This window comes from Delphinus delphis, chromosome 5 (genome assembly GCF_949987515.2).
Source record: "Delphinus delphis chromosome 5, mDelDel1.2, whole genome shotgun sequence".
NCBI classification, from domain to species: Eukaryota; Metazoa; Chordata; class Mammalia; order Artiodactyla; family Delphinidae; genus Delphinus; species Delphinus delphis.
In genome coordinates, this window is record NC_082687.1 from 105,593,780 (window position 1) to 105,619,793 (window position 26,014).

At 39.4% G+C, this 26,014-nt stretch overlaps 1 protein-coding gene across 1 annotated transcript in view; it reads left to right on the forward strand.

Annotated features, from left to right (window-relative positions):
* Positions 1 to 25,731, forward strand: part of LOC138414076 (rho guanine nucleotide exchange factor 38-like) — a 100,321-nt gene extending 74,590 nt beyond the window's left edge. The window contains exons 3-4 of the mRNA XM_069540661.1: positions 3,565 to 3,688; positions 25,580 to 25,731. Coding sequence (XP_069396762.1) covers positions 3,565 to 3,688; positions 25,580 to 25,731 — 276 coding nt within the window. The remainder of the gene's footprint in view (positions 1 to 3,564; positions 3,689 to 25,579) is intronic.
* Positions 25,732 to 26,014: the final 283 nt, after the last annotated feature.

Below are 26,014 nucleotides of genomic sequence, written 5' to 3' on the forward strand. Positions count from 1 at the left end.
ATTCGATACCAATGATTACAGTCTCTGAATTGATAAAATTTTATAGGTGTGTTTTCTTTTACTTAGACATTTATGCCTTGGGAGTTTTGTATACATACAACTGTACGATCAGCAATTATTTAAATGCAATGGAAACTTGCGATTTGAAGTATATCCTGTGAATACTTTTGTGAAGCAAAGAATTAAATTGTCACCCAAAATACTGACCTTTAATTTTTCTGTTTTGTACTTTCAAATTATTATATATTGACTTTGCTTAGAATAATCTATACTTAAAAGAAATCTTTTTACAAAAAAATGAATTTATTTTCATTTAAAATATAACTCAACCTAAGCTGAGTATTGCCCATTTCTAGTAAATAATTAATAAATGTATGTAAAGGCTTCCTTGAATTTACATCAATAGTTAGAAAATCATCTACCAGTTTTAAAATCCTATTTGGATGAGACATTTGTTCCTTGGCATATCAGTGACTAAATGTGAATTCAGTTCATGATTCACAGAATCCCCATGGGCCTGTGGTGATACGGGTGATTGAAACCAGGCCAACTGATGTTTTAATCCTTTCTGTCCTTCAGAAAGAAAAGAAATCAAAACCTATGTTTTTGTTATTTAGTATTTGTTGCATTGCGCTAAGATTATAGATAGAATACAGAATTAGATCCTTGCTAAATGAATTTAAAATATAAATTAGACAACTATACAGTATTCTGACCTTGAGAAATAAATCGTAGAACTGACAACCTAGCGAAAAACTCAGGAACACACTAAAAAATCCAAACAAAGATGGCAAAGTATTCTATTATTAGTTATTGCTGGTAATGGACTATGACATAGGACTAAACGGTCAGTTTCCAGCTCCAGCTCTGTCTTGACCTTCATAATTTGGGGCATGGTACCTCTCTTCACTCTGCATGAGTTTCCCTATCTTCAAACGGGTTCATATTTTACACAGAAGATGGAATTGTATATGATATAATAAATATGAAGCACTGTAAGTTCCTCAGAATGAAGATTCCACAACAAAATGAAATAATAATAGGGTATACTATATGAACTACTCGCTTACAAAGCCAGTAAATTAGGGATGAAATTTTATACTTTAGAAGGATTCATTTCAAAATATGATTTTAAAAAAATATCAAACTAGCACATCTAAAATAAATCAATCTAGAAAAATTTGACTCATACAAAACTTTTGTAAAACATATTTTGCACTATGCAAAGTTATGCCTTTGTGATTTAATTAATACCCAATACATAAAGAAAATAATGTGTTAAATCAGTGGTGCTCAGAGATATGTGGCATTTGAGCCATTTAAAATTATGATAAACAAAAAGAGCCATATAACTGTTATCTGCCTTTTAGATATTTTGTATCTATAATACTAAACATACTTACTCATACAGAAATTAGAAGTCTTGAAAATCCATAGACTTTAGGCAGAAGAGCCATGTGTGCCCTATCCTGTTCGAATGAGTGCTTAACAAAGAAACATTTTGTGAGATACTGGGTTAAAGACCCTAAGAGCTAATAATGATTTCATTATTACTAATGAAATATGAATATATAGATAATTTCAGAATACATTTAAAAAACTGAACAAAAAAGTTGTGTAGTCCTATAAATAAACCCACTACATACAATCACACAGAATTTGATTACAAATAAAGTTCGGAGTTTTCTTGAGAACCAGACGGATGACAGGAAGGTGAGGAATTTCCCAAGATGGTTGAAGGACATATATCCAGCCAGACTATATTGCATAGGAAACAACTGACACAGTCACAAAATTTTAAACAAGGTACAATGTGACATATTGCTTCCATGTTGAATAACAGAACACCCCGATCAAAATGATAGCCATGTCCAGTATTGGGAACGACCTCAAGAATGGGGTCAATGTCAAAAAAGGACGGGATAAAAAAATAACGAGCAGCCTGCCTCCGCCCTGTGGTGCTCCAAGGACAATGGTGCTTCAAGGACAAAGGACAACGGTTACGAAATCCCTGTGCCCGCCTGGGCGACGCCCACCTGGGCAACGGGACCTGTCCCAAATAAGGAAAGGCATATGTCCTGTCCCACTCCAACCCTATAGAAGGAAGGTATATGTGCCTCGACCAATCAGTCGAAATTTTCACCTCGGACCATTCTTCTGTTTTCTGGCTATAAAAAGTGATCAATAGCACATGTTCGGGCTGGACTCTCCCAGACTACTAGGAAGTCGGCCCGCTGTTCCAGCAGCGACCCTTCCCTCTAATAAATTCTATCTTCTTTACATTTTGCCTTATGTGTGGAAATTCTTTTCCAAGCATTCGGACCACAACACTCCCCCACTCCTAAATAGACCGAGCTGAGAGCCTAAAAAAAAGAAGCTGCAGTTGTTGGCCTTCAGCTCTAGAATTCTTCCAGGTCTGTCTCTTATCCTATATACCTTGTGCCCAACTTCCCTTAATTTCTTGGTTCCTTTTTTCTGATCTTTAGCTGAACTCCCTGTCTCTCTCTCACCCCTAATTTTGCCAACCTCGTTTTGGACCAGTAACTCTGCTTTTCATCTCTGAAGCTTCTCCATGACGATTATTGATGACGTGGTTACCCACCTACGACCTCATGCACAATAAGTCATGAATAAAAGGCACCTGCTCATATCCCCTGTGGCAACCCAGTGGAGCCTGGACCAAGCTGTTCATGACCCACTAGACACTGTTTGATTATGAAAGGAGATCTGACTTATACTCAGGAGAAAGAGTTTGAGTGAGATCCAGCAAAATCTGGGCACATAGCTCATCATACTCTTCTTGGATGGCTTCGGATCATTGGCCAACCCTCTACAAATCATCCAATGCCTGTGACAGGTTTGGTCTCTACTACAATTCCTGGTACCTAGAAGGACTTCAGGAATTATTTAGTGAAGATGGGTGAATGAATAAGTTATTATAAACACCAGCTATAAGATCTAGGAATGATTACACTGGTTTTTGAGGGTATGCATCAAGTTATCAAATATGATGTATCTTTAATTAGTAGAATACGTTTGGTGAAGATTTCCATTCACATTTCTTTCAGAAAAAAACAAAGCAGGAAACAACTCAGCAAATCTACTTGTCATCACTTTGAGAACATCTGTGGTTTTAAAACAGCTTTGAAAATAGTCACTTACATAGAGTAAGTTCTGACTTCTGCTGTATAAGCAGTAAGGCGTTCTAAATGCACATGCACTAGTACATACCCTCATAGAGGGCGGTTAATAAAATACCAATTAGGGAGCCCAAATCTTCTTCACACTGTGGTTCTTACAGGAATATGTAGATGTACACTCAACTCATTAAAACTTAGTCAAAATAAAGAAAAAGAGGGAGGTAACAACAGATGCACCATCCAACTTCTTGCATGAAAAAGTGCACATTTCCTCTGGAAATCCCAAATAAGAATGTTTACAGAAACGGTTGATGGAAACAGCATGGGCTGGCATATAAAACGCTTACGGTTTAGCAGGAGAAAACATCCTAAATACTGTGCATCTCTCTCCATCAGCTGGTGCTCAGTGTTTGTGTTTCTTCAGATTGATCAGCTGGACGTGGATAGCTTGTTTAGCAACATTGAATCGGTGCATCGGATATCAGCCAAGCTGCTGTCATTGTTGGAAGAGGCCACGACAGACGTGGAACCGGCCATGCAAGTAATCGGTATGTTTATTCTCTTCTTGAGTTCTCCAATACGACAGGAAATAATATTTTAATGGCCTCCCGTTGCTTTGGTTTTATGTTTCTGACTCACCAAACTTCCCAGGAGATATATAAATGCTAAACCCATCTTCAGGCTCATTGTAATTATACAAACTCTGTATTTATTTTCAGATGAGTTTATACCCATTTGCTGAAGTCCCTCAGTAGCACTAAGCACACCATTTGCTTTTTAATTTTCAATCTTTCAAGCTCTTGGCCTTCCAGATGTTCTCTCATTTGCTTTTATGGCTAACACTTGATTCTTAAAGAATTAAACATTTAAATACTTTAATAGCTTTACTGATTTTAGTCACAATGTCTCTTATTCATCTTATGATTAGGAATCCATTGATTTTTGGATTGTAATTTGTTTTGCATGGAAAGTTTATACGATCGTTCAAACACTTAACAACTACTTTTTCCATGCTTTTCCTTTTTTCTCTGTATTATTTGCTTTCCAAATATGTTTCTAGACAGTCATAGATTATTTTCTCACTCTGAAAAGATTTTGAAAAAAATATAAAGAAATTACTGGAAAAGTGTTGGGTCAAACTTTTGTTCTCTCCATTTTCTCCATTCATTGGCCATTTATTTATTTATTCACCCAGTGAATAGCTGGGTATGTGCAATGATTCTTGGGAGCTTCAAAAGGAATACTGTGTTCTGAATTTGAAGGCAGCTGCCTCAACCAAGATATCACAGACACAGTGCCATGGAGGCTAAGAATTCTTTAAAATGTGTTGTCATCATTTTTCTATTTCACACATAATACGCAATATATGCTCATTACAAAGTATTAAAACAGTTCTGGAGTACACAGCATCTAATTCACCCCTCCGATGCGACTAACATCCCCTTAAGTAACCACTGTTATCGGTTTGATGTGGATCCTTTCTTTGAGACGCACAGAGACACAAACACACATTTACACCTTATATCTTTATTCATCCTCATTACGTATTTGTTTGTTAATGGGAATCAGAGTATAAAAATGGCATGAAATTGATTTTGTTTCATATTGAAGGAAGACCCAAAGTTTAATAAGCAAAGCTGATCTTATACAAAGGTGAAACAACCTGGCTATTTGTAGTATTTTACATGCCCAAAGGCCAGCCCACTCAAAGAGATTCTCCCACTGACAGGTTTAAGTTCAGTCATTTCTTATGATTATGTACTAAATGTTTGTGTTCCCCTTAAATTCATATGTTAAAGCTCTAACACCTGACATGATGGTATTAGGAGGTGAGACCTTAGGGAGGTACTTTTTATTTAGATGAAGTCATGAGGGGGTTGATCCATGATGGAATTAGTGTCCTTATAAAGAGAGAAAGAGATACCAGAGTTCCCTCTCCACCATGTAAGGACTCAGGAAGGCAGCTGTCTGCAAGCCGGGAAGGAAGTCCTCACCAGGAACTGAATCTGCTGGCACCTTGATCTTGGACTTCCCAGTCTCCAGAACTGTGATAAATAAATGTCTGTTGCTTAAGCCACTCAATCTATGTTATTTTGTTATGATAGCTCAAGCTGACTTATATAGTTTCCAAAAAATTGCAAAAATAATTTCTAAAGGAAGGACTCTTCATTATCACTCTAGTGTGGATTCATTGGCCATTCATTTATTTATTCACTCAGTGAATAGTTATCAAGCAGCAGCGTGTGCAATAATTAAGATGTTGTGTGACATTACTAGGGATTAAAAGATGAAAGAGATCACGTTTCCTCCAAAAGTTTGCAAATAGCCTCTTTTTTTTTTTTTTTTTTTAATTTATTTATTTGGCTGCTCGGGTCTTAGTTGCGGGATGCAGGATCTTTAGTTGCAGCATGTGGGATCTAGTTCCCCGACCAGGGATCAAACCCATGTCCCCTGCGTTGGGAGCATGGAGTCTTAACCACTGGACCACGAGGGAAGTCCTGCAAATAGCCTCTTGAATTGAAGACACTTGTTTAATACATCATCAGAGTATTTTCTACACTACTGCAGAACTTCAGGGGATAAAGAGACTACTTCTAGATGGGGAATCAGAGAAGAATTCTTAAAGGTGTTACTTGGGCTTAAAGTGTAGGTCAGATTTCAGCAAGTGAGGTTCAGATTGGGAAGACTAAGTAGAAGTAACAGCATGAACAAAACCATGGACAGGAAGTGCCAAGCGTTTAGGAAATGGTGAGTGACCAAGTCAAGCTGGAGTGAAGGACTCATGTAAGGGAGGAGTGAGAAATGAATCTGTAAGTATAGAATAGGGACAGACCATACCTGGAATCCAAGTTTGGAAATTACTCTGCAGGTAATGAGAAGCCATTAAAAAATTTTTCAGCAAGGAGGTAATGAGACACAAAAGTTTTTGGAGAAAGGAAACTATGGAAGGTATGAAGAGAATGAGTGGAAGGAGAAAATGAGTAAATATGTTATTATAGATAATTTAGCCATGTGGTAACAAGCATCTAGGCTGAGGTGGATAAAATGAGAATAAAAAATGGGGTCAGACTCAAGAGAAACGTAGAAAAAAGCACAAACAAAATGTAGGGGTTGGTTGTATTTGCTGGAGTCAAAAGCAATTCCAGGTTTAAGGAGTCACGTATCCTGATTTGCCTAGAACATTCTGGTTTTAGCCTATTCACGCATTCAGTCCAGTTTAGCATTTGTCCTGGATTTTCTCCTTTTTAGAGGAGGATCATTATTAATAGTTGCATCACAAGAGATTTGGTAAGACCTCTATATCGTACTTCAATTTCTGACATGCCCTCTCTTAGCAGAGAGTAAGAGGCAGGTTCAATGGCCAGAGTTCTCACATGGTAACCTCTGAAAGAGAGCCCATCTCTCCTTTCCCAACCTTTCCAGTCTCAACAGTACTTGCATCTTCCTTAGAAGTACGGCATACAGGGTACTGGCTGATAAAATGATGACTTTGGGCTTGAGCAGGTAGCAACAGCTAGTTGCTTCCTGTTTTGATGGTGGTGGGAGATGTATTTGATGCTACAAATCCTGCTGTCCACAGTACAGCAGCTAGTTATGTTATGACCCATGCTGGGTGGCCCATGCCATGACCAGTGGGAGGCAGGAAGCCACAAGGGTGACAGTCAATGGGTTTAGTGGGACATGTAGGGAATTAAAGATTAAGTGCAAGTGAAATACATGTGGGAAGTGGAGGCTGAACTGTCCTGCTACAGAGTATGTGGATGCTGTTGCTACAGCAGTTTGGTTATTTATTGTATGATATAACTCTATCACCTTTTTATTGTCTGGTTATGCTTATCTTATTTTGCAATAAACCCTTTCAAAAGTAAGGGTTTAATGTATGCACATTTAATAAAAATTAAGTATTGATTTTTTATTTCTCAAGAAAGTTGGTCAACATATAACACACAAAATACCATTCACAGGGGGTCATTAATGCTGTCATTGACCCATAAGACAATCAGAAGACAGAAATCTGCGGAAGAAGTAGCAACATCTACCTCAAAAGTTAGTCATTATTCTTAAAAAACCATGCTCATTATTTTAAAACATACAGTAGTCCCTCTGTATCCACAGGGATCGGTTCTAGGACCTTCTTGGGTACCAAAATCCTCGGATACTCAAGTCCCTTATATAAAATGGTGAGGTATTTGCATATAATCTATGCAAACCTCCCGTATACTTTAAATCATCTATAGATTACTTATAATACCTAACACAATGTAAACGCTATATAAATAGTTGCTGGTGCCTGAAAATTCAAGTTTTGCCTTTTGGAACTTTCTGGATTTTTTTTTCTGAATATTTTCTATCTGAGGTTGGTTGAATCCATGGATTGGAAACCTGTGGATATGGAGGACCGATTGTACTTGGCATTTGGCATTTGCTGTCCATGCTTTTGTTCATGCTGCTACTTCCACTTGGAACCTTCTTCCCAACATGAACCTACTTGTTGAAATCTGACCTATATCTTTAAGCCCAAGTACATATCATTCCATGCAGCATGGCTTCACTTGCGTCAAATGACAGTTAACCTAAGTTAATTTCTCTCATTTTTAATTCCAAGTTTCCTTGGGCCTGTGAGCAATGGCTATTAATGAGTTGACACCATTAGCAGAAGATTTTGCAAACAGTTAAATTATGACAGTTTTATAATAGTGTGAGCAGATGAATTAAACAGAAAATCAATTAATTCCAATTCTGAGTCAAAATGTTTAATCCAATTCACAGAATCAAAGAAAAGCTTTTGGAAGTTTATTGTGTCAAAGGTGAATTTTCTGACTGTATTGTAAATGCTACTATAACTTTAAAAATTAAATTTATGAATGCAAATTATAATATGAATACATATTTTCGTGGAGCATCACAGTAAAAGAATGCTTTTACTAAAGTGACAAATCTATGGAGCAGAAATGTGCTTGGGATTGACTGTGGTACATATGTAATAACACCGTGATATTCTATTAATTCAAATGTACTCAAAATCCACACATAGTTTTACATATACAAAACTTAGAGTGAACTGTATATCATATTTAGAGGATATGCACACTTTTTTTGGTGTTGGTCACTAATCAGCTTTTAGAAATTGCATTTTGCTCAAAATCAGCTAGAAGTCTTTAGTTAAGATATTCAACAAACAGACAGAAAAGTAACTTCAGCTTTTTAGTCTTTATAATTGCAATTATTGAAAACAAAACTGCAGATGGGAAGACACTGAAATTTATCCCTATGAAAACAAGGAATTTGCTAAAAAATAATTAAACAATGAGAGTTCATATTGTGTAAAAGATTTAATTTTGAAATTTTTAAATTGTATTTTGGAAGACTTGACTTATGTAAGGACGCTTTAGACAGAGCTCCTGTTTAATAGGATAAAGTTATACCCTGTACCAGATTTTACAATATTTGGAAAAATATTCAAAAATCATAAATAGAAACAACTTATTTGATGAGCTTTATTTTGTAAAAAGAAAGAAAGGAAAAATCAAAATGGAGGCAAGAAGACAATAGCTTTGAAAATATTTAAGCTCAAATATTTATACATTTTAATATAGAGAGATATATAATCAGAATTTTAATATCTTCCATTTGGTAGAATTTTCTCTGAGCTTATTAGGTGTCTCTGTCCTAGGAGGAGAGTATTTTCACAATTAAAAGTATTATGGTTTATATATTTGAGCAGCCAAATAAATAATGCTAGTATTGGATTTTAGCCCATAGAATAAGATAGAGTCCATACAGATATAAATAAATGAGGAGAAAGGAAAGCTCTTCCTTACAGTAAATTTCAATGAATAAATATAGAAGAAAATAGAAAATTACCATTAGGTGAACAATATAGTCATAATTGTTACAGAAGAATCCACTGATTGATGCTAGATTTAGTGGATGAAAGTTTGATGAGAAATTTATTTTCATAGTTTCAAAGTGTCTCCTAAGTAAGCTTTAACCTCAAAGGGAAAGATGGTAACTTTTCAGTGAGAAACCAGGCAAAGACTACCTTAACCAAGTGAGTGATAAAGATCAGTAGTATCAGGAAATAACACACATTAACATCATGAACCTTGTGATACAATGCACTGAGGGGGACACATCTTACCTGTGGTACTTTTGTCCAAAATATGTGCTCTTGTGTCCAGTCATGAGAAAACCTTAGACAGCAGCAAACTCAAGTGAGGGACACTCAACAAAATAACTGACCAACACTGTTGTAAAATGCCAAGGTCATTAAAGACAAGGCAAGACTGAGGAACTCTTAACGACTGCAGAAGACTAAGGAGGAGTAACAAATAAATGCAAGTGGGAGCCTGAGTAGATTCTAGAACAGTAAAAGAACATTAGTGTCAAAATGCAAGCAAGGTGTTCAGTTTAGTTAGTAGTATTACAGCAAGTTCATTTCCTTTTGCTGACAATTGTCCTATGGTGATGTAAGATGTTAACACTGGGGAAGACGAGTGAAGGATATTTGGAAACTATCGGTGCTATTTTTGCAACTTTCTTATAAGCAAAAATTAATCTAAAACATTTAAATTATTACGGCTTGCAGAGAAAACGCAATTGAAGGTGCTCACAATTTCAAGTTTCTAATTATAAATTGCAATATTGAGGAAGACTGTAGAAAATTTATGGAAAAAATTAAGCCAGCAAGGCCATATTTGAAAAAGTTGGAGGCATATTTTAATTTCCCTACCCTTTATATCTGGCCTAGCCTCATGACTTGCTTTGAGCAATAAAATGTAGCAAAATGTTGTTCTACAACAGCCTTGTGACAGACACTCTCTGCTCAGGGAGAGAGAAAGCTCAAACTACCCAGTCATCCCAAACAACACAGTCAAGGCCTTGGACACGCGAGTAAGGCCCTCCTCAGCCAGCTGGCCTCATGCTACAGACTACAAACGTATCAATAAAACCCCTTTAACACCACATGGAGACAAAGTATCCCAGCTGTGCTCTACTCAAATTATCAACCTGGAGAATCGTGAGCAAATAAACAGTGTTGTTTTAAGCCTTTAAGGTTTTTTTGGAGGGGGGATGTTTTGTTTTGTTTTTTTCTGTAGCAATAGCTAACTAATACAGATTCACAGAGAAGAGATTAATTACTTCAACTCAGATGATGAAGAAAAACTTGATTTGGAAGGTGACTTTTGAACTTGGACTTGAAAGATTTTAAAAGGTGGAGATTTGAGCAAAAGACTTCCCAAATGACAAATGGCACAGAGGCCTCAAGACAGGAGAGTGTGGGAAGCTCTTATAAAGGAAAGCAATTCAATGTGGCTGGAGCATAGTGACAAGGGGGTATATCCATGACCCATACAGGGTAGCCGTATCAATGGAGTTCACTGGCAATTTTCCATCACTAAATCGTTCATCTTACATTTCATAAGGTAAACTGATTTGGGGTAAGATTGCCAAAATCATGTTGCCACAAAATGAAAAGCACAGGTGTTCCATTTTTTCGTCCTTAGATGGCACGAATGAGTTTGTGATTCACAGTTCTAGTGCCAATGGGGAAACTTTCCTGATACCTAGATCAGCCAGGAGGAGAATTTTACTCAATAAAAACCTTGGGGTTTGGTCGAGGCTCAAGTTTAAGCACAGAGGCATATGTCTGAGAGCTCTGGGGAATTGTCTAGACTATCATGCCAAGATAGAAACTGGATTTTAAAATCTTGATTTAGGCAGGCTGCCTAGATAGGAAATGGGTTTTAAGACATTAGAGATGGGAGTGTGAGAAGTGGCTCTTGTTTCCACTTAAACTGAAGATCATTTTGTAACAATAGAATAGTGAGAAAGAACAAAACAAGTAAGATGACACTGTAGAGTTTAAGAGCACACAGGCTTCAGTCTCAGGTTGATTTAGTGTACATCCTGGTTCATCGGCTGTTAAACGTGTGATCTTAGGCAAGTTACAAAGCCTCACTGAACTTCAGTTCCTCATCTTGAAATCTGAGGCAATAATACGTACCCCACAGAGCATTTATGAAGATTAAATAAAATCATGTATAAATGATGATAGCCAGTGCCCATCCCTAGTATCCAACACATGGTATTACTAACTTATTATCCTGATAATATTAAATGTACCCATCCATTATCAAACTTGGATTTCTTATGTATGTAATAATTGAATAACATGTGAATTTTTTTAGAGGTCCTGATCATGTTTTTCAAACAAATCAGGTTCACGGACGTGTGTGGTTTCTAGGTGTTCCCGATGTGTGTGCATCTTGATGATTCATCTATCTAATATGGTGACATGTTTTCTCTTATGGAAGGTGATTTGAGATATCAAGTATCATCTCCACATTTGACAAAGTGAACAGCAATTGCAGTAGACGGCCCTCAATGGACCCTGCCTCCTGGCATTCATGCTGCCACGTAGTCTAGTCCCATAATGACTCTGGACTGGCCCTGACACTCACCAAATAATACAACGTAGTGGAAGAAACACTGTGCCAGTGACTGGGCCTAAGCCTTAAGAAAGCCGGACATTTTTACTTTTTTTGATTTGGGGAGCCTGCCATTTAAGAAATCCAGCTACTCTGCTGGAATATCACATGGAAAGAGATTAGACCTGAGACCACCTAGTGAGAAAGTGGTCCCTCTGTCCCAGCCTACGAGCTGAGCCAGCCTTCTAGCTGTCCCTTCCAAGGCACCAGACTAGGGAATGAGCCATCTCAGACCGTTCAGCCAGTTAAGCCCTGAATGACTGCAGCCCCAGCAAACATCAAGCACAGCAGAACCACTGAGGTGATACCAACCAACCCACCGAATCATGAGAGAAAATAAAAATGGTTGTTGTTATAACGCACTAAATTTTAGGGTGGTTTGTTACATAGTGATAGAGAACTAAAATGGGGCTTGTGTCCTCCTCTAGGCATTTGCAACAATGTTACAATGTTTCAAAGTATTTTAAAAAGACTGAGTTATGAATATGTTTAAGTCTACTTTACCTGCTTACCTCACACACACTGTGAAGAGAACCAGAACAGGAAGAAGCTTAAGGTACAGAAATTAGTTTCTCACATGCTTTTTCCTCAGGGTGAGTTTATCCTTGGAGACAAAGACAATTTAGAGCTTTCTGTTCCTTGAAGGTGGAGTGGGTGATGCACTGTTGTTCCGTGGCAGTCCTTTGTTCTCCTAAAGCAGTGTCTCTTGTATGTCCCTGAAGCAGGAATCTGTGCCTTTAGTGGTGATTTTGTGAAAAGAGATTGTGAAAAGAGATTAGTCACTGACAATTATGCCATGTGGGAGATGCCACAAAGTAGCTCACCTGAATCACTGTTCTAGTATTGTTATATTGTACACACGTGTGTGTGTGTGTGTGTGTGTGTGTGTGTGTGTGTGTGTGTGTTTTACACAGGACACCAATTGGCTTGGCCTCCTTCATCCTGACCAGCGAGGGCGGGGTGGAAGCTTCACACCTGCTCACTGGAATGGATGAGGCCAGCAGCAGGGAGACTCAGACACAGCAGTGAAAGGTCAGGGCATTTTATTCCAAATATTGGCAGTAACAGGAAAGCTGTCAGCTTTAGAAAACATGATAGAAAGAAAGGTGAGGGGTTCAAGGTCAAGTATACACAAATCCACACAGGAAAGGAAAATTCAGCAGAAGGAAGTCACCAGGATACAATTTGAAGGTTGGACCTCCAGTCTCCTGAGGGAGGTCAAGTTGGGTCCCAGCACTCCTAGGACAGATTTCTTGTGATAAAAAGAAAACCAGGGCGGCTTAGTAACAAGTTCTACAGTGCTGTTCCCTGAGGAGGAAGTGAAGTTCTAGGATGTGGAGCTGGCTCCTCGGGGTCAGTGGCTGAGCTGTGCAGTCAGATTTGAATGGAGCTGGGAAAAGTCAGACACTGCACAGAATACACGAAAAGACCAGAAATAAAAAGAAAGAAAGAATCCTTGTGAGTGTGAGAGTTCTGCGACTCCCTGAACATTTTTCCCAATTGCTAGGAAGCCAGAAGGAGAAGTCGTTAGCAGGAATGCAGAACTTCAGGGTGCACAAGAGCCCAGCAAGAGCTCGGCCTTTGGAGGCTGACCGATCTGCACCCTAACGCTGGCTCTGCCACCGCTACCTCCGTGGCTGGGGCAGGTCACTTGGATCCGTGAGGATTGCCCTTGCCTGCCTCGAATAGGAACTTCACCAAAAGGACTTAACCAAAAGAGGACTTTTTCTCTCACATAACAAGAAATCCATCACTCAATAGTCCAGGACTGAGACAGCTGCTTACTGGTTTCTTCCAGCTTCTTCCTTCCTAGTACTTAACTTGTGGTGTTTGGCTTCATGGCCTCAAGACGGTTAGTCCACTGCCAAGCGTGCTTCCTGCTGGTAATGAGAGCAAAACCACCTCCTCCTGAGGCTTTTTTCATTTTGGGGGAATAGAAATCTTTCCCAGTGGCTTCTACCTATATCTCATGATTTCATTTTACACACACATTATTCCATTTCTCGCTCTCGCTCTCGCTCTCTCTCTCTCTCTCTCTCTCTCTCTCACACACACACACACACACACACACACACACACACTCGACCACCTCTAACTGCCAGAGACGGGGGGAAAGGTCAGTAGTTTTAACTGGGTGCATTGCTGGTCCAAATTGTATTAGTTTGGAAGATGGAAGAATGGATAAGCAACTGGCAACAGAAGGCAGATTCATTTGTTCATTTTTCCAGTGGGGATGGTCAGCCCTCCATGACAGAAGGGTGAGACAGAGGGTGTACACCTCTAAGACACAAGCTCCAATGGCCGGGGGGTATTCTTGTCTGTTTTGTTACTGTTGTATCACCAGCATCTAGAATAGTGTCCTCAATAATTACTTCCTGAATGAATGAAATGAATGACAGAGACAGTGATATGTATCCAGGACACTGGCTGGCATGCCGAGGGATCGCAGAAATTGTCGTTGTTCTTGTTGTTACCGGGTCTGCCTGTGGTTTTTCCCATGCCATTTCCAGAGGCTGGTAGGTAGTGTAGAGCAACTGGTAGAGGCAAGCATTCTTAAGAGATGTTCTTACTAAGGTGGATAAATGGGGTGTCATGAGTTGGTCTAAGAACGGGGTCCTCAGCATTGTAAATCTTGGGGAGTGAAAAGTTATTGTACCTTTTTCCAATCTAGCCAGCGGAAACCTTTTAACTTTCAACTCTCAGAGAACCAATGCTTTCTTTTTTTTTAATTATTAATTTATTATTTATTTTTGGTTGCATTGGGTCGGTTGCTGTGCGCGGGCTTTCTCTAGTTGCGGCGAGCAGGAGCCACTCTTCTTTGTGGTGAGCGGGCTTCTCATTGTGGTGGCTTCTCTTGTTACGGTGCGTGGGCTTCAGTAGTTGCGGCTCGCGGGCTCCAGAGCGCAGGCTCAGTAGTTGTGGCGCACGGACCTAGCCGCTCCACGGCATGTGGGATCTTCCCGGACCAGGGCTCGAACCCGTGTCTCCTGCATTGGCAGGCAGGTTCCCAGCCACTGTGCCACCAGGGAAGCCCCGAATGCTTTCTTAATGTGCTGGTTGTTATAAAGATTCCCACCTGAAGTTAAAGTATCCAGGAACTCAAAAACATTCCTGAAGAGACCACGAGTTACCATCAAGATAAACAGCTTTACTCTTGAATGTTAGCACCGGACTAGTATTTAAAGAGCAACCAATCCAACCACCTCATTGTTCAGATGAAAAAGGTAAGAGCCTGATTTTCTCCAAATAGCATCACTAATTCTGGACACAGAAGGGGACCCCAGCTCTTCCTAATACAGGTCTTATTACGTATTATACATTGTCCATCTCTACCACCCACTAATGCTCCCCAGGTTGTCCTGCCCAGGTGCCAGGCCACCCGCTACTCCCAATGTGCTGGGTGGGTAGTGCCTCAGTGATGGAATGGCCTCTCCTTTGAGAGACCCCACCACAATTATGACTTTTTCCTCCCTGGCACTAGACACAGCAGTGGTCATGGGACAGGACCCCACAGTTCACTTTGGCTCCCTTCCTTTCTCTCTCTCTCTTTTTTTTTTTTATGGTCGAGCTACCCTTATTGGTCTCATACCATTCCCTCCTAAAACCACTTCTCTGAAATTGCTGTTAGCATGTCATCAGAGACCTCAGAAATGTCAAATCCAATGAACACATTTTTCTGAATTTATCTTACTGCAGTACGTCTGAAAATTTTTTACCGAAAGATTCCTGAAGCCAAAAGAGAAATATCATGAGCCTCAGGGAACGTGGAGTTGTGACCCAAAGCCCCAGCCACAGGCATGAAATAATTTGGAGTCTTGTTTTGTCTTAAGAATTCACATAAATTTTCCATTCTATTTTTTCACATGAAAATAATTTTGCTTCAAATATCTTCATAAAATTGATACTCAGGAGACATGCTTGTTTTAATCCCATGGCAGCATGTTCCACTTGGCACCTGGGTTTGGTTTGAATTTCATAACCCTAACCAGGGTCCCTTGAGTACCCCTTAGTAGCCAGTGTTATCCCCAAGTGAGGCAGGAACTAAATGAGACTAAAGGCAAAGGATAGTGGCTTCTGTAAGCAGCATTTACTCTTCCAACCTCTTTCTTCTCACATCCCTCCTCATGTTGCCCTCCCCTGGAGAACAGAAGGAGGCTAAGAATGAAAGGAAGAAAACATGTACATGATCTGGCATTTTGGCTGGCTGAGCTGCTGCCTTGTTTAGTCCCATCCAAGAAGGCTGGGCTCCCATCCAAGGAGGAGAGGCAGACCATGGGGAGCTCTCCTAGTCAGTCTGGGTGAAAGCTGCCAGGAAAGCTCTTTCACTTAGGGATGGCATATTCCCTCACTCAGGGAGGCGACAGCCAGAGGCTCACTGCCCAGATCTCAGACCCTCTTTCCCCGGAGTGGGTCATACCTACCCTCTGTCCTCAGAGTCATCCCACCCCCTTCTCTGTGTTCTGAATGCTCTGTCTTGACAATCAAGTTTTACTTAGAACTACAGAAGTTTCTTTGGGATAGATCTTAGATCATAATTGATGCTTGAGAATATTTTCTTCCAGTTTTATTGAGACATAATTGGCATATAGCACAGTATAAGTTTAAGGTGTACTGCATACTGATTTGATTTACTTACATCGTGAAGTATCACAATAGGTTTAGAGAACATCCATCATCTTATATAAATGTAAAATTAAAGAAATAGAAAAAATTTTTCCTTGTGATGAGAACTCAGGACTTTTTTTTTTAACATCTTTATTGGCGTATAATTACTTTACAATGGTGTGTTAGTTTCTGCTGTATAACAAAGTGAATCAGCTATACATATACATATATCCCCATATTTCCTCCCTCTTGCGTCTCCCTCCCACCCTCCCTATCCAACACCTCTAGGTGGTCACAAAGCACAGAGTTGATCTCCCCGTGCTATGTGGCTGCTTCCCACTAGCTATCTGTTTTACATTTGATAGTGTATACATGACCATGCCACTCTCTCACTTCATCCCAGCTTACCCTTCCCCCTTCCTCGTGTCCTCAAGTCCGTTCTCTATGTCTGCGTCTTTATTCCTGACAGGACTTTCTTAACAACTTTTATATATAACATACAACAGTGTTAATCATATTTATCATGTTGTACATTACATCCCTAGTGCTTATTTATAACTGGAAGTTTGTACCCTTTGACTGCTTAAGATTTTAACTAAAATTCTCTTTTACCATCGTTGTAGTTGGTTTTTAGAGTTGAATTTATTACATATTTTTTCTTGCTAAAACAAGTAACTTCTTACTTTAAACCCTTTGTCTTAGTCAGTTTGGACTGCCATTAAAAATTACCAAAGACTGAGTAGCTTATAGACAACAGACATTTATTTCTTACAGTTCTGGAGTCTGGAAGTCCAAGATCAAGATGGCAGCAGATGTGTTTCCTGATGAGAGCTCTCTTGCTAGTTGCCTTCTCACTGTATCCTCATATGGCAGATACAGAAAGCTCCCTCTTCTTAAAACGGCACTAATTCCATCATAGGGTCCCCCTCCCATGACCCCATATATATCTAATTACCTCCCAAAGTCTCCACCTCCAAATACCATCACATTTGGGGTTAAAGCTTCAACATATGAATTTTATGGGGGAAACAAACATTCAGTTCATAATACTCTTCATATGCAACAGTTCATTTAATATTTTCATAGAATTTTTGAATAAAATTTTATGGTAAAGAGGAGGGCCTTCAACTGGTATCTCTCAAAAAAAATATATATATATATATATTTTTTTTTTACAGGAGAAGAGAAAAACTATTGATTAGAATAAAGTTCAGCTGGGATAAACAGGAAACAAAACAAAACTTTACTACCTTAAATAATATAGATATTTATTTCTCTATTAGGTAAAAGTCTAAAGGCTTTGGGATTAGCAAATGCAAACTATTATATACAGGATGGGTAAAAAACAAAGTCCTACTGTATAGCACAGGGAACTATATTCAATATCCTGTGATAAACCATAATGAAAAAAATATGAAAAAGAATATATATGTATAACTGAGTCACTTTTCTGTACAACAGAAATTAAACAAAATTGTAAATCAACTATACTTCAATAAAATTTTTAAAAAACAAGCAAACCAACATAAATAACTCATGAAGATAAGATTTAATACTTAAGAACAGGCATCTTTGCTTTTTTCCCTTTCCTTTAGCTAGAAATTATTCTGTTCTATTGTTGTGGTTTTCAATAAATAGATTTGGCATTTAAAAAATAAAAAAGTAAATAAAGGCATGTATTTTAGGCCTGAATGGCAACTCTGCTCCACAAAGTTCTCTGGGATATAAGCTTCTTCTGGCTCACAGCTCCACTCAGCCTTACCTTCATGGACAAGGTAGTATTCAAGTTCCAGGTAGCAGAACAAATGAAAGTATGGAGAAGAAGGGGTAAAGGATGAGCTAGCTACGTCATAAAGAAATTTCCTGGATATCGTCATAGGACACTTCTCCATATATCACATTGGTGGACTTTAATTGCATGGCCACTACTATTACAAGGGAGGCTGGGAAATGTAGTTTTTATTTGGGGCAGCCCAAAATTCATCGTTATAGAAAAGGGGGAGTACTGATACTGGGGGACAATAACAGGCTCTGTCACTCACAAACTTGTTCACTCTCTCTGCAGTATTTCTCACTATTTTATCCTTGGCTTTGCTGACACCCACCCTAGTTTTTTCTCCTTTCTCTCTGGTTGTAACTTCTCAAACTTTTCTGCAGACTCTTTTTCTGCTAGGCTCCCCTGAGTGTTAGTATTCCCAGCGTTTGGTCCTCATGCCCTCTTCTCTTCTCACTCCATGGACTTTCTTGCATGACCATATCAAATTCATGGTTTCTACTACTCAGGTTTTACATACCTACATCTCTCTTCCAGATCTTTTTTTTTTTCCTGAATCCCAGACTCATATATCCAATTTCATGAAGGGCCCTCCACTCGAATATACTATGGGTGACAAACTCAGTACATCTAAAATTAAACTCTTTGTCTTCCCACTAAAACACTCTATTTTGTCCTCATTGTCTATCCACATGTTTACTGAAACTGAATTCCTGAGATATACCTGGAGTTATCCTCTTCATCTTTCACATGTTCAATGTCCTTATTTTTTTTCTCTCTCTCTTCTCCTTCCTCCCTGCTTTTGCTTTAGTGGTTAAAACTAACATCTAATGAGAATTTGCACATGCCACCTTCTGATATAACTACATTACATATTTTAACTCATTTAATCTGCAAACAACCCTACCATTATGATTATTCCATATTTTGGATGAAGAAATTAAGGAAAAGAGAAATCAGGTAATTTTCCCAAATGTCACAACAGCAAACGGTAAAACCAGAATCTGAAACCAGGCAGTTGATTTTAGAGTACTCTCTCTTGACTGCCGTAACTTTCTGTTTTAGTCCTCATTATTTATTTCTTACATTATTATAGAAGCCTTTCAACTGGTTTCTCTTTTCCAGTCTCCCTAACTCCTCCCCCAAATTCCATCATTCATATGATTAACCCCAGAGTAAACTTTCTAAAATACAATCTAATCATATTAATCTGCTGCCTAAAATCCATCAGCGCTTCTCCATCACCTTCAGGCTAAAGTTCCGGCTTCTTAATTATACACAAGGTCTTTCATGATCTGGCCCCTACTCACCTATATGGCCTCTTCTGAAACCTCCCCCCAGGTGTGGCACCAGCCAGCCATCGGAGACCACTTGCAGTTTTTGAGCAGAACCTGCTCCCTCCATGCATCTCTGTACTTTTGCACTCACTCATAACTCCTATTTCAAGGGCAGACTGTTATGGAAAGAGCTCAAAGTTTCTCAAGAGCAGAATGGATCACCCTCTGTGTTTTATAGCTACTGTCATACTTTTCACATAGCATGGGAAATGAGAATTTACTCTTCTCTCTCCCTTACTGGCCTCCATAAGTCACCTGAGGGAAGTGTTGGTTCTTTGTGTCTGCAGTACTTACCAAAGTACTCAGTGCATAATAGTCACTCATTAAATAGTTATCAAATAAGGCTGAACTAAATAAAGACTATAATTTCTTCACTCCCTTTTATGCCATTTTCCTAAACAAGGCCTACTGCAGGGAGATCTCTTGGATATTGTTGGTTTCACTCTGGCTTACTTACCTGTAGGGGAAGTTCATCTTGTAGTTGGGTCAGAATAATATAGAAGCCTATCACTTGGTATGGTACACCTTGGGGATGGACATGAGGGTCTGCAAGTAAAGTAGAGGTGGGCCAAGAAGAGGAACACATATATGTTTATATTAGTGACAGTTTACATTAGATGCCAGGACATAAAAGGTGTTCAATATCCCTGGAAGCTGTTTTTAAAGGACGTAACTGAGGGCATTTGAAAAGGTGCACTTTTTTTCCCCTCCTTTTGTATGGCAGTTATCCTGGGGAGAAGCCAATGCAGAAAGTCTTGGGTTGTAGAATTTTGAAAAAGAAGCACATGATAGTTAGATTTATTTCAGAGGATTCTGGTGATTTTGTGACAGGCAGCCAGAAGGGAAATTACCTTAGCTGGTCTTGGCTCAGTCCCTTCTCCAATCCTAATCATTCTTTCAAACCCACATACAGTAGACAGAACAGTTGTCCTTCACCACTGAAGAAATGCAGCCGAGAGTTACGTTACCGTGGAAACAGAATAATTTTTTTTTTTTTTTTTTTTTTTTGCTGCAAGACATATCGCTTCATCTGCACTATTATGAAGCAGCATACATTGGTAGGGCTGGGAGGGGAATCAAATATTCTGCCCCCCAGTATTATACTTGGCCTCTGGGTGAATAAATGACTTTCAATTAGAGTGCTTAAATATCTTTTAACTTTAATCATTGTTATTAGAGGCCCAACAGAATTTTACTTGGAAAAGAGTAAAAAAATTCAACTCTGTGGTTCAGGAGAGAGCTATAAATTCTTTCAAACTAGACCACTTCTGTTAAAGAAAATATAAGGGAATTTACAATTAATGTTTTCATTATATGCAAAATAAATGCCTTTGTCCTTTGTGTTTTGACTATCTGACTTGATCCTACTGTGGATTTATGAGGTTGTCCAGACCTCTTTCATCCTTTGTCTCTACTCTGAGCTGCTTTGTAGTGAACACACATATTTATAATTTCATCCCATGTTGGGCTGCGGGTATTCAGATCCTCTCTTCCTGACATGCTGCTGAGCTCATCTGAGCCTTGACTCCCTTGCCCAGCCAAAGCCCTCGCTCCTGTTTGCTACCTGTCTCTGTGACTGGGAGGCTCACCTCCTCTTACGCCCAACCCTAAATTTAGCCACTGTCCTATTTTATTTTCTCCTCTTGTAACTACTCTCTTTCTTACTATTTGTGTTGCTAACTGTCGTGAAGAGTGAATCTGTAAGACCTCCACTGGCAGAAGGATCAATTCAGTAAAATTCCAGGAACCTAACAAGAATCCCTTATCCCTTCAGTTCCAAAAATTTTCACAGTCACTGCGTTTCCTTACAAGTCCAAAAAAGCACTAAAACAAAAACCAACCAAGCAAAACACACACACACACACACACACACACACACACACACACACACAGAGTCTAACTTTAATCACAGAGAAATCCCATAAATGAAAGGAAAGAAACATCTTTTATTGGCTGGATGGAAATTAGAAAATAATGTAATACTTTAAAAATACTAGTTTTTTTTTGTTTGGTTGGTTTTTTTGCAGTACGCGGGCCTCTCACTGCCATGGCCTCTCCCGTTGTGGAGCACAGGCTCCGGACACACAGGCCCAGCGGCCATGGCTCACGGGGACCAGCCGCTCCGCAGCACGTGGGATCCTCCCGGATCGGGGCACGAACCCACGTCCCCTGAATTGGCAGGCGGACTCTCAACCACTGCGCCACCAGGGAAGCCCAATACCAGTGTTTTAATGAAAATAAAAATAAACAAATGGAACCTAATTTAACTGAAAAGATTTTGCACAGCAAAGGAAACCATAAACAAAACAAAAAGACAACCCACAGAATGGGATAAAATATTTGCAAATGAAGCAACTGACAAGGGATTAATCTCCAAAATATACAAACAGCTCAGGCAGTTCAATATCATAAAAACAAACAACCTAATCAAAAAATGGGCAGATGTGAGTAGACATTTCTCCAAAGAAGACAGATGGCCAAAAAGCACATGAAAGATGCTCAACTTCACTAATTATTAGAGAAATGCAAATCAAAACTACAGTGAGGTATCACCTCACACTGGTCAGGATGCCCATCATCAAAAAATCTACAAACAGTAAATGCTGGAGAGGGTGTGGAGAAAAGGGGACTCTCGTACACTACTGGTGGAAATGTAAATTGGTGCAGCCACTATGGAGAACAGTATGACGATTTCTTAAAAAACTAAATATAGAACTACCATATGCTCTAGCAATCCCACTCCTGGGGATATATCCAGAGAAAACTATAATTAGAAAAGATACATGCACCCCAATGTTCACTGTGGCACTACTTACAATAGCCAAGACATGGAAACAACCCAAATGTCCATCAATGTATGAATGGATAAAGAAGATGTGGTACATATATACAAAGGAATATTATTCAGCCTTAAAAAAGAATGAAATAATGCCATTTGCAGCAACATGGATAGACCTAGAGATTATCATACTAAATGAAGTAAGTCAGACAGAGAAAGACAAATATCATATGATATCACTTACATGTGGAATCTAATAAAAAATGATACTAATGAACTTACTTACAAAACAGAAACAGACTCACAGATGGCGAAATGAAATTTATGGTTACCAAAGGGAAACGTGGGGGGAAGTGATAAATTAGGAGATTGGGATTAACACATACACACTGCTATATATAAAATAGATGACTAACAAGGACCTACTGTATAACACAGGGAACTATACTCAATATTCTGTAAAAACCTATACGGGAAAAGAATCTGAAAAATAATGGATGGAGATATATATATATATATATATATATATATATATATATATATATATATATATATATAACTGATTCACTTAGCTGTACACCTGAAAATTAGACAACACTGTAAATCAACTATACTCCAATAAAAATTTAATGGGGCTTCCCTGGCAGTCCAGTGGTTAAGACTTGGCCTTCCAACGTGGGGTTGTGGGTTCAATCCCTTGTCGGGAAGCTAGGATCCCACATGCCTTGTGGCTGAAAAGCCAAACAGAAGCAATATTGTAACAAATTCAATAAAAACTTTAAAAATGGTCCACATAAAAAAAAAATCTTTAAAAATAAATTTTAAAAAATGAAAAAATAGGGGCTTCCCTGGTGGCGCAGTGGTTGGGAGTCCGCCTGCCTGTGCAGGGGACGCGGGTTCGTTCCCCGGTCCGGGAGGATCCCACATGCCACGGAGCGGCTGTGCCCGTGAGCCATGGCCGCTGAGCCTGTGCACCCGGAGCCTGTGCTCCGCAACGGGAGAGGCCACAACAGTGAGAGGCCCACGTACAGCAAAAGAAAAGAAAAAATAAAAGTACTAGTGTTACAAATCTGGAGATAGTAGAGCAGCATTAGAAAGTAAGTGACATTTATAGAGGAACTTGTCAGTGCCAGGAGATTTAACGTCCACATTTCATTTAATTCTCAAATTCATCTCAAATGTAACTATTACTTCCATTTTACAAATGAGAGATTTGAGGCTCAAAGAATTTTTTTTTAAAGTCATTCCCGGGGCTTCCCTGGTGGCGCAGAGGTTGGGAGTCCGACTGCCGAGGCAGGGGGCCCAGGTTCGTGCCCCAGTCCGGGAGGATCCCACATGCTGCGGAGCGACTGGGCCCGTGAGGCCGCTGAGCCTGCGCGTCCGGAGCCTGTGCTCCGCGGCGGGAGAGGCCACAACAGTGAGAGGCCCACGTACCGCAAAAAGATCACTCATTGAAAGCCAAATTAAAATATAATTTCTACCTTTAAAGATCTCCAAATTTATTACAACTCCTAAAAAAAAAAAAAAACAGTCATTCCCGAAGTTGCTTCACAAATCCTAAATGACAGTGATTTCTGATTCTGAGTCCAGTGTTCCAGGCAACTGCATCACTGTGTCCAGGGTCCAGCAGAACTCTGATGTGGGAAGGGCTAAAATCTAAGGGAAAAATGAGGAGAATATGGCCTCTAATCCTGGCTCTCCATCTCCTGACAGGACTTTGGAAAAATAATTTCTTTGTTTTAAAGTCAGATTTGTCCATCCTTATTTAATATGGATAAATAACCTCTTATCTCCTCATATGTATCAGGAGTTAGGCAGTTAATATATGCAAAACTTGTTGAAAATATAAAGTACACTTCTATATCTGTAGGAAGAATGACTTGTTACTATAATAGACCCAGATTAGCAGGTCCATTATCACTTCCAATCAGTTCAGTCCCAAATCATTATCAACCCCAAACTGGCAATGTTTTTAGGAGCAGATCTACCACATATTTCTTCTGTGTCTCCCAAATCATCTTAACACGTTCTGGGTTGAAGAGTGGATGCATTTTTATGTGATGAAGTGGTGATTAAATCAAACTATTCTCCAATATGTACTTGAGTCATCAGTTATAGACCCAATTTTATCATATATCAAAAAGGATTCCTTAAATACCTGGACATAATTAGCCCAGGTTGCTTTATGAACGGTCATAACACTGGTTCATAGTATTATGCAATTGATTTTTAAAAGGAATAATGACCAGTTCTTTCTATTATCACATAAAAGAAAATATTTTATTTCCCTCAAATCCACTGCTTGCCTTTCAGACTAACTCAGGAAATGTTAGTAAAATAAATAGCGAAAAATAATTTACCTAGAACCCAAAATTTCATTCTTCATGCCTCTAACAAATTGACAATAACTGCTCCATTTTGAGCATTTACTACGTATGTACTATAATCTGAACTTTACATACCCTACCTCTTTAATATTATAATGACGCTGTGCAATTGGATCTATTACTGTCCACATTTTATAGATGAGGAAACAGGTTCAGAGAGCAAAAACTAACTTGTCCAAGTCATAATCTGTCCAAGTCTGTAGCACAGCCTGACCTGAACCCAGACAGACTGATTCTAAAGTATAGCCTTTAACTGGTGTCAAAGAAAAACCCACAGTGTAAGATTTGTGAGTTTAAGTTTTATTCAGGGACTTAGTGAGGGCTATAAGGAGACGACCTGTCAGTGGCTCTGAGGAAACGACTCCAAAGAGGTGGAGGAGAAGCCAGTTTATATATGACTTTTTGGACTAGGAAATACATGCAATCAAACATACATCTTGCTGAAAGATTACTGCTAGTCACAAAGAACAGATATCCCAAGTTAATGATTTTAGTGCTTTTCTCTGTATGGGAAGATGTAAGAATCTGGGGTGATTGAAAGGCTTCCTGAGATATACACCCAACCATCTGAGTGTCTGTTTATCCAAAGCGACGAGTGCCTCATCCTGTTTTTCATCCTGAATTCCTCTCAGGGTGGGCAATTGCAGTGGGTGATGACTTACCCGCATAGAACCAGGTAGTGAGCAATGCCCTTTGTTTTTCTTTGTTTATCTTTGTTTACTCCAGAACCCTGCACACTAACCAAGGGCATAATCTAAGAAAACCAGCTTTCTTTTCTTGCCCACCTCCATTAAGCTCATTATCCTTTGTTTTATAAAAGACAGGAGGGAAGGAATGAAAAAGGGAGAAGGGAAGGAGGAGGGTGGAAAGAAAAAAAGGAAGAAAAGGGAGGAAAGAAGGTCCCTCAGCGTCATCCACTAGGTTGTTGTCCCCCCTCAACAATCTAGGTATAAAATGGGGCTCATCCAACTTTTTAACACTAATCAATGTTGTCACAAAATAAATATGTGAAGTGCCAGTTTGGTCTGACTTGATGTCATCTTGCCTTTGTTTTGCATTTATCAGGAAAAGTATTCTTGCAGATAAAAGGGCCACTGGAAGATATTTATAAAATCTACTGCTATCACCACGATGAAGCGCACAGTGTACTGGAGTCCTATGAAAAGGAAGAGGAACCGAAGCAACATTTGAGCCTCTGTATTCAGTCCTTAAAGTAAGGCCTTTTCGGGCTTCCCTGGGGGCGCAGTGGTTGAGAGTCCGCCTGCCCATGCAGGGGACACGGGTTCGTGTCCCGGTCCGGGAAGATCCCACATGCCGCGGAGCGGCTGGGCCCGTGAGCCATGGCCGCTGAGCCTGCGCATCCGGAGCCTGTGCTCCGCAACGGGAGAGGCCACAACAGTGAGAGGCCCGCGTACCGCAAAAAAAAAAAAAAAAAAAAAAAAGTAAGGCCTTTCAAATGATTTCCATGCACTCTCAGTCACCTAGCAGGGAACATTTTAA